Source organism: Coregonus lavaretus (genome assembly GCF_964263955.1).
Source record: "Coregonus lavaretus genome assembly, chromosome: 12".
Lineage (NCBI taxonomy): Eukaryota > Metazoa > Chordata > Actinopteri > Salmoniformes > Salmonidae > Coregonus > Coregonus lavaretus.
This window is the reverse complement of record NC_139999.1, coordinates 20,632,898-20,645,180: the sequence shown is the minus strand read 5'-3', so window position 1 is coordinate 20,645,180 and position 12,283 is coordinate 20,632,898. Positions and strand designations below refer to the sequence as shown.

Sequence of the window (12,283 nt, the reverse complement as noted above, 5' to 3'; positions counted from 1 at the left end):
AGGCTAGACACTGATTCTTGGAGCTGGCAGCCAGGCAAGTCCAAGACGAGAGAACCCTGATCGCTGTAATTGAATTAGATTAAAAGGATGGCTTCACTCCAGGTCTAGTAGAGTGGATTAAACCTATACCCATCCATTACACTTAGTGCTCAGGAGTGGATTTAATTAAAAACTGACTGAGCTGGACAGCCCTTCACCCCCATGCCTCGTTCTCCCTATGCCTGTTTGTCTTGTATTAAAAACAAAGGGGAAATCGAGTTGTAAATTACCAGCAGTGTCAATGTGATACTTTATGCACAAGGCTCACCCAGGCAACTGAAGGTTGAATAACTATTGTATAAACAGAGAGGCTGGTTTCTGTACAATCACAAACTCCACCACACGCCTGCCAGAATATTTTCCAATCCACATGTCACACTTTGTGTTTTATTTGGCATACAGTGGGTGGTGGTGTCCCTGCAGTCAATATTGAAATTATTTCAACTTCTCTCGTTCTCCAGCCTTAAACAAGCTTGTAAATGGGTTCTGAGTGAGAGCCCAAGTAGGGCAGCTTTGCCCTGTGACTTCATGGGTAGTTCCTGGTTACTGTGACCTGGTCGTCACTAGCTACCACAGCCACAAAGTCATAAACGCTGCCTATTTCTACAATTTATCTTCTTAAAATCTGATTTTAAACCTAACCCTAACCTTAACCACACTGCTGTGACCTGCTCCGGGTCCTCTCTGACTATGGGAGTTATGATCAGGCACCTGGTGAGACACCCAGCTGTGATTGCAATGAAAAGGCTAAACAACACTAGCCTGGATGACACGCCTCACATGGTACACAGCAGAGGGAGAACTGTGACACACTGGTCGGACAGGAGTCCGTTGTGAATGCATTGATTTGATTGGTTCTTTTGTCAGAAAAAAAAAAATAATCTGGGGGGTTAATACCTTACGTTGTTTGGATTTGAAAATCCAACAGTTGTATTGGAAGGGGGCGGCGCTTGGGGGCTGTGTGTGGTTGTCCATGTGGGTGTGAGTGAGAGACACAGAAGATAACCAATCAGTAAAAAGGCACATCCCCTTCATTATCGACACATCGTGCCGACAACATAAAAACAGCCTTTCCAGACTCTGAAGTCAGGAGGACTTTGAGTTAGGTGTCAGCCAGACTATAACAACACAGCTTCTTACCTGCTATAGGCAACTATAGCAGACAATGTCAGGCAGCAGGCCAATATTCAGTCCTCCAATTTAACATGCTCAGTACTAATTATCCACAGCATCCACATGCCAAATTGTGTTTTCCTGACTAATTGCACTCTGCAGTATTTTATCTCAAACTCTGAAACCTCTAATAATTGAATGTGAATGACAAGATTGATTTGAATTCAGGACAATTTCGGACACATAAGACTCTGCTCCCCTGTAAAATGACTCTCTCTCTCTTCTCTGATTCTGTACTCTATCCAATCATTTTATCCCGACCCCACCCCTCTCTTGTCCTGTGTGTGTGAGACTCTGTGCCCCTGGTTTGGGGATTATGATCCGGCTGAACTGCTTTAGACAGTAAATCGCTCCCTCTGTAGCCCTGTACTTCCAGGTGACAGCTTTCCATTGCTTGACCAGAACAACGTCTGTGTGTGTGTGTGTCACGTGTGTATGTGTTCCTAATATTCCTAGGACTGTACATTACATTTTAGTTACACTGTTTATACACACTCCATATTTATCTATATACTGGATTCTTTACATAGCTCACTCTAATATATCTACTGTTGTACATATACAGTGCCTTGCAAAAGTATTCATCCCCCATGGCGTTTTTGCTATTTTGTTGCATTACAACCTGTAATTTAAATATATTTTTATTTGGATTTCATGTAATACACAAAATAGTCCAAATTGGTGAAGTGAAATTAAAAAAATTACTTGTTTCAAAAATGTCTAAAAAATAAATAACGGAAAAGTGGTGCGTGCATATGTATTCACCCCCTTTGCTATGAAGCCCCTAAATAAGATCTGGTGCAACCAATTACCTTCAGAAGTCACATAATTAGTTAAGTAAAGTCCACCTGTGTGCAATCTAAGATTCACATGATCTGTCACATGATCTCAGTCTATATACACCTGTTCTGAAAGGCCCCAGAGTCTGCAACACCACTAAGCAAGGGGCACCACCAAGCAAGCAGCACCATGAAGACCAAGGAGCTCTCTAAACAGGTCAGGGACAAAGTTGTGGAGAAGTACAGATCAGGGTTGGGTTATAAAAAAATATCCGAAACTTTGAACATCCCACGGAGCACCATTAAATCCATTATAAAAATATTGAAAGAATATGACACCACAACAAACCTGCCAAGAGAGGGCCGCCCACCAAAACTCACAGACCAGGCAAGGAGGGCATTAATCAGAGATGCAACAAAGAAGAAAAAGGAATAGTTATGCACGCTCAAGTTTTCTGTTTTTTTTGTCTTACTTCTTGTTTGTTTCACAAGAACAAATATTTTGCATCTTCAAAGTGGTAGGCATGTTGTGTAAATTAAATGATACAAACCCCCAAGAAATCCATTTTAATTCCAGGTTGTAAGGCAACAAAATAGGAAAAATGCCAAGGGGGGTGAATACTTTCGCAAGTCACTGTAATTCTTAGTATATCTTGTATAAATTAATCTGGTGTATATACATATAGACTGCATTTGGATTACTGTTACAGTGCTATTTGGCTTGTTAATTGGATCAGTTAAATTTCTTGATTTGTTGTTTTTTTCCTTATTTTTTGTATTATTTGTGTACTTTACTGCATTGTTAGGAGCTAGTAATATAAGCATTTCGCTGCACCCCCTATAACATCTGCTAAAGTGTACATGACCAATAAACTTTGATTTGACATGTGTGTGCGCGTGGTATGAGATGAAAAAACTTGAGTTCCACGAGCTCAAGGGAAAAACCTAGTCTTTAGCTCAGCAGGATAACAGTATCTTGCATCATGCCAATGATGTTGGTTCTATTTGGTCAGATCACAAGTTTGTTGCCTCTCAACCAGAATAGTGTATGAAACATGCAAACCACACACGTGTAAATCAAGACCAGAGTAACACATTTGTTCTGAGCCTCAGCCCATCACATTTTCCCCCATGCCCATCTTCCAGGTGCAGAGTCAGCGCCGGAACTGATACCCTACACAAGGGTCATATGCCACTGCCAGCGCACGCACACACGTACAGAGAAAAACACAAAGATATGTAGAAGATGCATTACACACACATCTGGATACTGGTACACCACACACACGTGTTAATTACTGTGCTATTACACCATCATGGCCCTTCCTTGCTTTTCCTCAATAGAATACTTATGTACAATGTCATGATGCTAGTGCTTCGCACATGTTCAATGAGTTTGTAGAGGCAGAGAGAGAAATCTAATTAGAAAAACTCAGAATGTCAAAGTTCCTAGTTTTTCTAGTTGATTTGATCTTGACTAGGGATATATTATGCAAGAGCCCAATACCACCAAATGGCATCAGGACTCAAACTGAGTAACAGGCTATTTCCACGGATAGGTGGTATTACCTTCAGTGCGCACTTCTCCCCAGTTTTCTTATTGGTGCATTCCAGAACCTTCCCATTGATCCCCAACCCAAGGACCTGATTGGAGATCTTATACTCGTCTGTCACCGCGTTACGCTTTATCTCCAATTTGGGGTAAACGGGCATAGTGAAGTGCGTGGAATCCGTGTCCTCCTGTGCAGCCGGCGCCGCGTTGTCTGTGGGGGCTTGCTCGGTTTGAGGTTCTGATGGGGAGTCAGGTTCTGGCTCAGCCTTCGGCGGTTCAGAAGGTTTCTCCTTACCGTTACCATTTTGTAGCATGGTCACACAGATGATGTGTCCGTGAGTGGTCAACCAGGATTTTAAAAAACGGACCTCAACAGGCTAATATGATTTTGCAAGTGAAATGACGCGCTTGTCCAGTAATTTACAACAAGCAGAAATGACTCCTTGACATCGCTACGGGCGCGCATTCGGTGTTCACTTACTCGTGGCCAGTTCCTGTGTGCCTCGGGATGTTTAAAACATTTAAAAGACAATAGCATACGAGTCAAACGTCCCACTATTAAAAAGGTTTTATACTAAAACTTTTCTAAAATGGAAAAAATAAAATGGAAAATACTTTACGGTATATACACAACAGTAGCCTATTGATCTTCTTCAACCAATTATTAAATTCAAGTTCAATACAATAATCATGCATATCCACGGGGTAAAAAAAATCACAATAACCATGTCCAGATCTGAATAGGCTAGAGTAGAATTGTGGTCAGATGCCTTCGGTTAAACTGGCCTCGTAACTTTCCAACGTCCTTTTGTCACATGGGCTACTGACTGAGGGGAGCTTACATACGCATTACCCTCTACTCAAGTAATTTCTCAACTGGCTTTCTCTTAAAGGAGCAGTACATTTGTCGGCAAATAACTAGTAGTCTGTACTAGGACAGCTAGGCCCGAAGGGTAGGGTTGAATGGAATCAAATAAAAAAATGCCCCTAGACTAACTGCAATCTGTCAGAGTAGGTGGTATCATTAATTTTTGTTTTTAAATGTATCTGCTTTTAAACAAACTCTACTTCAAGACCATGCACAAGTGTGTCAAAATGTTCAAGGACATCCCAGGTGAGTGATGCATCTGATTTGTAATCAAAGTGCTTATTATAATCCAGGCCTAAATCCCCCCAAAAGCAAAAATCAATGAGTGGCAAGGAAAAAACTGATGATCAAGAGCGAGGGAGAGAGAAACAGATATATATAGAGAGGGGTGGGGGTAAGGAGACAGGGATGGACATCCTTGAAAACTGAAGCAGGCCACATCACCTGCTTAGCTAAACACTGTCATTCTGGCAGTCATTTTAAACACATATTCCAACATAAATAGTATGACGGTATAGCTTAATCTGACATCTGAGAGTATATCATTTATTGCATAGAGACTAAATACAGACTGAACTAAACTTTGCATAGAGTCTTAAAGTGGATTGAATAAACTGTGTGACTTACTGGTTCATCAGTTTAAATATTATGGGATTAGTGGAGGAAACTGTTTTATTGCTCTCCTCTTCCAAAATAGCACAACTAAAATAAACTTCACTGCAGTTGGCAGTGCCTTCAGAAAGTATTCACAACCCTTGACTTTTTCCACGTGTTACCACCTGAATTTAAAATTGATTAAATTGAGATTTTCTTGTCACTGGTTTACAACAATACCCCATAATGTCAAAGTGGAGTTTTTTGACATTTAATTTAAAATGAAAAGCTGAAATGTCTTGAGTTAATAAGTATTCAACCCCTTTGTTATGGCAAGCCTAAATAAAGTTCAGGAGTAAAAATAAAAAGTAACATAATACGTTTCATGGACTCACTCTGTGTGCAATAATAGTGTTTAACATGATTTATGAATGACTACCTCATCTCTATACCCCACACATACAATTATCTGTAAGGTCCCTAAGTCGAGCAGTGAATTTAAAAACACAGATTCAACCACATAGACCAGGGAGGTGTTCCAATGCCTCGCAAAGAAGGGCACCTATTGGTAGATTGTTTTTTTTAAAAAGAAGCAGACATTGAATATCATTTTGAGCATGGTAAAGTTATGAATTACACTTTGGATGGTGTATCAATACACCCAGTCACTACAAAGATACAGGCGTCCTTCCTAACTAAGTTGCCGGAGAGGAAGGAAACCGCTCAGGGATTTCACCATGAGGCCAATGGTGACTTTAAAACAGTTACAGAATTTAATGGCTGTGATAGGAGAAAACTGAGGATGGATCAACAACATTGTAGTTACTCCACAATACTCATCTAATTGAAAGAGTGAAAAGAAGGAAGCCTGTACAGAAAAAAAATATTCCAAAACATGCATCCTGTTTGCAACAAGGCACTAAAGTAATAATGCAAAAAATGTGGCAAAGCAATTAACTTTGGGGCAAATCCAATACAACACATTATTGAGTACCACTCTCCATATTTTCAAGCACAATGGTGGCTGCAACATGTTATGGGTATGCTTGTAATCGTTAAGGACTGGGGAGTTTTACAGGATAAAAAAGAAATGGAATGAAGCTAAGCACAGGCAAAATCCTAGATGAAAACCAGGTTCAGTCTGCCTTCCACCAGACACTGGGAGATTAATTCACCTTTCAGCAGATCAATAACCTAAAACACAAGGCCAAATCTACACTGGAGTTGCTTAGTAAGACAGTGAATGTTCCTGAGTGGCTGACTTACAGTTTTGACTTAAAACTACTTCAAAATCTATGAAAAGACCTGAAAATGGTTGTCTAGCAATGATCAACAACAATTTGACAGAGCTTGAAGAATGTTGAGAAAAATTATGGGCAAATGTTGCACAATCCTGGTGTGGAAGGCTCTTACCCAGAAAGACTCATAGCTGTAATCGCTGCCAAAGATGCTTCTACAAAGTATTGACTCAGGGGTGTGAATACTTGTGTAACTGAGATCTCTGTATTTCATTTTCAATAAATTTGCAAAAATGTCTAAAAACATGTTTTCACTTTGTCATTATGGGGTATTATGTGTAGATGGGTGAGAGAAAAAAAACAGTTTAATCAATTTTAAATTCAGGCTGTATCACAACAAAATGTGGAATAAGTCAAGGGGTATGAATACTTTCTGAAGGCACTGTAGAAACATAAAAACATTCCCCCTCAGCTAAAATGTGCATCCTGCCAGGAAAGTCCAGTTTGTTTGATTTTCATGTTTTTGTTGTTGTTGTGTATGTAGTAAGGGAAACAGAAACTGTGTGTGTTGATTGTGTTTAGTAGTCCAGCGCACAGATGAGGGCCACGCCCTGTTTGATCCAGTATCTCTGGGTGGTGTGTGTGGGCAGCTCCACAGCGATCACGTAGTTAGTAGAGTGACCCGTCGTAGACAGAGTTCCTATAGAGGAAACACGGAGATGCAGTCAGGACCAGACTCAAACTACTGCACTCCCTTTTATACTGATTCAGGTAAATCATGGTGATCTCATCTGTCAAGAAACTGTAATAGTCCCTGGAAGCTGACGGTGGAAAATACAGAGCTACAGTATGAAGCATTTTGTTATTGGACACCGGGTCTATTTTGGGCATGTAATAAACCACCTAAAAGAAGCACACGGGCTAATACACTATTACACAGACAGACACACTAATATAAGGGTATGCAAACACACACCAGCACACACACACAAGGCAAGCACAAATTAGCACACACACAAACACTGTTGGAGCCAGATCCATGTACATGAGTGTATACAGTAGGTGCAGTATTGGCCTGTTCTATTGCTCAGGCACTGACCGGCGCGTGTGAGGGTCTTGTAGATGGGGCAGATGTAGACCCCTGAAGTGGGTGGTTTGCGGTTGGGCTCAGGGACCATCCAGATGACAGCCATCTCAGTGTAGAGCTCTTTGGGCCGTGACTCAGTGAGCAGGCCTACCTTGGCGTCCCAGCGGGCCCCCTCCAGGAACAGGCCGTGGATGTAGCAACCCATCTCAGGCCTCTCCTTCAGCGCAGAGGCAGACTCCCTCATCACCTGGGATGGGACATAAAGGAGAAGGCACAGATGTCATTAAGTTCAAGGATGTCATCAAAAACTTCCAATGTAGAAATCGGCCAAGTAATACCCAATCAAAACAAGTAATCAATTTTCCATCAGTCTTTGGAAATACTGTAGGTTTATGTAATTTCTCACTATAAATGTAACCTGCAATATGAAATAAATTCTCATTTGGGGAGGAGGGAAGGGAGGAAGGGAGTGAGCGTGTGCTGCTATCTCACCCTGAAGTCAAAGCCGATGGTATCTATGGAGAGCACGGAATGGCGGGCAAAGTTCTGCAGTGTTCCTGTGAGGAAGGCTTGGGGGAAGAAGAAGCCACTGATCCAGAAGACAGGTGGGACACCGTCAGAGATCCAGCCATGTAGGAACTTGATCCTCTGGAGCAGGTCAGACACCCAGGAGGCCAGGGGTTTCAGAGAGGGGTAGGCCTGGTGGAAGACAGGGAGAGACGGAGGGAGTCCTTAATGACATGTACACATTTCAATGGGGTTCTCAAATGAACAGGAATCAGACAGCAGTATACAGATGAAACAATGTATTGTAAAACCAATAACCAATACCAATAAATTGAAGGCAAAACTACAGAATATAATGTAACCTTGGTGACTTGGTTGTTTTTTAGCACAGACTGTAGTATTTACTGTGGGACATATTTGGGAGATGGACCAGTTGCTAGGCAACAGTGCGACACGCGAGAGAGAAGAGAGAGGACTCACAAAAACTACAAGCTATCAACGTTTGTAACTAATTGTTTCAAGCAGTTTAAAGATGTGTACTTCGCTCACCAGGGCAAATAAATGTAGTATATATGACATTTAGTTGAGGATCGCCGATCACTGTGAGCTCAGCAAGGGAATTGTTGCTTGTACTTTCTCGGACTGAGAGGATCAACTGTCATCAACAGGCTGTTCTTTCTGTCTCTCAACCGCTATGCTGAGAGACTGTGATACAACGATCGTGGTAAAAGAGAGAGGAATTAATAGTTTGAGTGGTCCCGTTTAAATTGAAGAGGACTGTTTTGTTTTTGGGGGTTTTCACAAAAGGAAAAGTGTCGAGACGTTTCAGTGTGTTTCATAGATGCGGTAAAGAGGTCAATCAAACTCGACCAAAACAATGGAATTACCATGGAAACACGTGGGGGAAAGGGATGTGGGGGAAAGATTCCAAATCTCCTCATAGAGTACCACAGTATGAGTCATAATACCCATTAAATCTAGTGGTCAAACAAGGAAATTATTCCAATCGTTTTCCCACCATACATTTTTCCCATAGGGGATTTTAGAAACACTTAAAATAGGGACTGTGTTTCGTATAGGCTTACCCTGGCATGACGTTTTGATAACCGTGTAAGTCTTTCTAGGACAAGGTGACTTTTATCTATATACAGTACCAGTCCAAAGTTTGGACACACCTACTCATTCAAGGGTTTTTCTTTATTTTGACTATTTTCTACATTGTAGAATAATAGTGAAGACATCAAAACTATGAAATAACACATATGGAATCATGTAGTAAGCAAAGAAGTGTTAAACAAATCAAAATATATTTTATATTTGAGATTCTTCAAATAGCCACCCTTTGCCTTGATGACAGCTTTGCACACTCTTGGCATTCTCTCAACCAGCTTCACCTGGAATGCTTTTCCAACAGTCTTGAAGGAGTTCCCACATATGCTGAGCACTTGTTGGCTGCTTTTCCTTCACTCTGCCGTCCGACTCATCCTAAACCATCTCAATTGGGTTGAGGTCGGGGGATTGTGGAGGCCAGGTCATCTGATGCAGCAATCCATCACACTCCTTCTTGGTAAAATAGCCCTTACACAGCCTGGAGGTGTGTTGGGTCATTGTCTTGTTGAAAAACAAATGATAGTCCCACTACGCCCAAACCAGATGGGATGGCATATCGCTGCAGAATGCTGTGGTAGCCATGCTGGTTAAGTGTGCCTTGAATTCTAAATAAATCACAGACAGTGTCACCAGCAAAGCACCCCCACACCATAACACCTCCTCCTCCATGCTTTACGGTGGGAACTACACATGTAGAGATCATCCGTTCACCCACACCACGTCAAAGACACAGCGGTTTGAACCAAAAATCTCCAATTTGGACTCCAGACCAAAGGACAAATTTCCACCAGTCTAATGTCCATTGCCCGTGTTTCTTGGCCCAAGCAAGTCTCTTCTTATTATTGGTGTCCTTTAGTAGTGGTTTCTTTGCAGCAAATCGACCATGAAGGCCTGATTCACACAGTCCCCTCTGAACAGTTGATGTTGAGATGTGTCTGTTACTTGAACTCTGTGAAGCATTTATTTGGGCTGCAATTTCTGAGGCTGGTAACTTTAATGAACTTATCCTCTGCAGCAGAGGTAACTCTGGGTCTTCCATTCCTGTGACAGTCCTCATGAGAGTCAGTTTCATCATAGCGTTTGATGGTTTTTGCGACTGCACTTGAAGAAACTTTCAAAGTTCTTGACATTTTCAGTATTGACTGACCTTCATGCCTTAAAGTAATGATGGACTGTCGTTTCTCTTTGCTTATTTGAGCTGTTCTTGCCATAATATAGACTTGGTCTTTTACCAAATACGGCTATCTTCTGTATACCCCCCATACCTTGTCACAAAACAACTGATTGGCTCAAACGCATTAAGAAGGAAATAAATTCCACAAATTAACTTTTAAGAAGGCACACCTGTTAATTGAAATGCATTCCAGGTGACTACCTCATGAAGCTGGTTGAGAGAATGCCAAGAGTGTGCAAAGCTGTCATCAAGGCAAGGGGTGGCTATTTGAAGAATCTAAAATCTAAAATATATTTTGATTTGTTTAACACTTTTTTGGTTACGACATGATTCCATATGTGTTGTTTCTTGTTTTGATGTCTTCACTATTATTGTACAATGTAACAAATTGTAAAAATAAAGAAAAACCCTTGAATGAGTAGGTGTGTCCAAACTTTGGACTGGTAGTGTATTTGCCTCGGTCACAGGCCAGTAAAGTTTGGAACGGATTCGTGAGTGTATTTCAGACTTAGCATTTTTTCGAATGTCTTTTATTGTGTTGAAGGGGATCCCCATTTAAAGTATCTATGAGCGCTCTTAGGTGTTAAACTCTGGTACCAGGTCTTTACTAATTAGATGAGTGTGTATATACAGTAGCTGTGATTGATTTAGTGATTCAAAAGGGGTTGATAATAACTGTTGGTATATACCATGTTTTCAACTTGCGTTGTTTATTGAAACTGAATTGACATGTTTTCCTTTTTAATAATAATTCATAACTATTAGATGTTAGTGATTATTCTTTTGCATAGTTCAAGGGATATCTAATTGGTGTGTAATTCAATACTGTGTGGGCATATTATATTTCCTAGTGGGTAAACTATGTATTCTTTAGGGGTATATTACCTACTAGGTGGAGGCACTGCACTATTTTATTTTTGGTTAGGCCCACCCAGTCCACACACTAATTTTCACATGGTGCCTGCTTACAGACCACATAGTTTATTACTGCCACACACCTTAATACTAGGTCCAAACTGATATGAACTCAGGTCCCTCAGCAGAGAGGGCTAAAATAATGTAACTCTAAATATGTTCATGTATACGTTCCTGTAAATACCTTGGCCTGCCACATGTCAGGGACTTTGTTGATGAATAGGCTGTTGGCCATAAGCTCCAGTTCTGATGACATCACCACTAAGCCCTTCAGAGCCTTCACGATATCACTGAGGCTCTGGGATATGACCGCTAACAACCGGTTATACCTGAGAGAGAGAAGGGTGGGTGGAGAGAGATAGGAGAAAGAAAGAGATACTCAGGAGAATGTTGACTATAGAAGAGCTCTCTGATATGAAATATTGGGATGGTAACTGGAACTGTCTTGAGGTTAATGGTGGGAGAAACAGATCTGTCACTAGACAGAATGTTAGGGACTTCAGCAGTGGTTTATGACAGGACTAGGCTACCTGATGACCTCCTGGATCAGGACTGTGTTCATGGACTCCTCATACTGGACTGGGTACTTAGTCATCACCTCCTGAACACTGAAAGGCTGGGGGACCTTCTCAACAATGCCTGCCACTATCTCCTCCACGATCTACAGGGAGAGACAAACAAGATGCATTACCAGCCCAGCCTGAATTCCTTCAAACTTACAACCACTCAACCCCCCCCCCCCCCCCCCCCCCCTTAAGTCACCATTGGCCTCATGGTGAAATCCCTGAGCGGTTTCCTTCCTCTCCAGCAACTGAGTTAGGAAGGACGCCTGTATCTTTATAGTGACTGGGTGTATTGATACACCATCCAAAGTGTAATTAATAACTTCACGATGCTCAAAGGAATATTCAATGTCTTTTCTTTTTTTTTTTGCCAATCTACCAATAGGTGGCCTTCTTTGCGAGGCACTGGAAAACCTCCCTGGTCTTTGTGGTTGAATCTGTGCTTGAAATTCACTGCTCGACTGAGGAACCTTACAGATAATTGTATGTGTGGGTTACAGAGATGAGGTAGTCATTCAGACATCATGTTAAACACTAGTATTGCACACAGAGTGAGTTCATGCAACTTTATATGTGACTTGTTAAGCATATTTTTACTCCTGAACTCATTTAGGCTTGCCATAAAAAAGGGGTTGAATACTTATTGACTTAAGACATTTGTAGAAATGTCTAAAAACATAATTC

The 12,283-nt window shown here is 41.3% G+C and overlaps 2 protein-coding genes across 2 annotated transcripts in view; both read right to left on the bottom strand.

Moving 5' to 3' along the window:
- The window catches only part of LOC311138767 (MAP kinase-activated protein kinase 3-like), a 44,585-nt gene extending 40,228 nt beyond the window's left edge, over window positions 1–4,357 (bottom strand). Inside the window, exon 1 of the mRNA XM_084173585.1 lies at window positions 3,561–4,357. Coding sequence (XP_084029711.1) covers window positions 3,561–3,857 — 297 coding nt within the window. The 5' untranslated portion in view covers window positions 3,858–4,357. The remainder of the gene's footprint in view (window positions 1–3,560) is intronic.
- A 2,464-nt stretch (window positions 4,358–6,821) lies between these two features.
- dnah1 (dynein, axonemal, heavy chain 1) overlaps window positions 6,822–12,283 on the bottom strand; it is a gene marked incomplete at both ends in the record, with an annotated part of 52,200 nt that continues 46,738 nt past the window's right edge. The window contains 5 exons of the mRNA XM_084173024.1: window positions 6,822–6,943; window positions 7,343–7,577; window positions 7,823–8,029; window positions 11,221–11,365; window positions 11,567–11,697. Of these exons, the coding sequence (XP_084029150.1) occupies window positions 6,822–6,943; window positions 7,343–7,577; window positions 7,823–8,029; window positions 11,221–11,365; window positions 11,567–11,697 (840 nt within the window). The remainder of the gene's footprint in view (window positions 6,944–7,342; window positions 7,578–7,822; window positions 8,030–11,220; window positions 11,366–11,566; window positions 11,698–12,283) is intronic.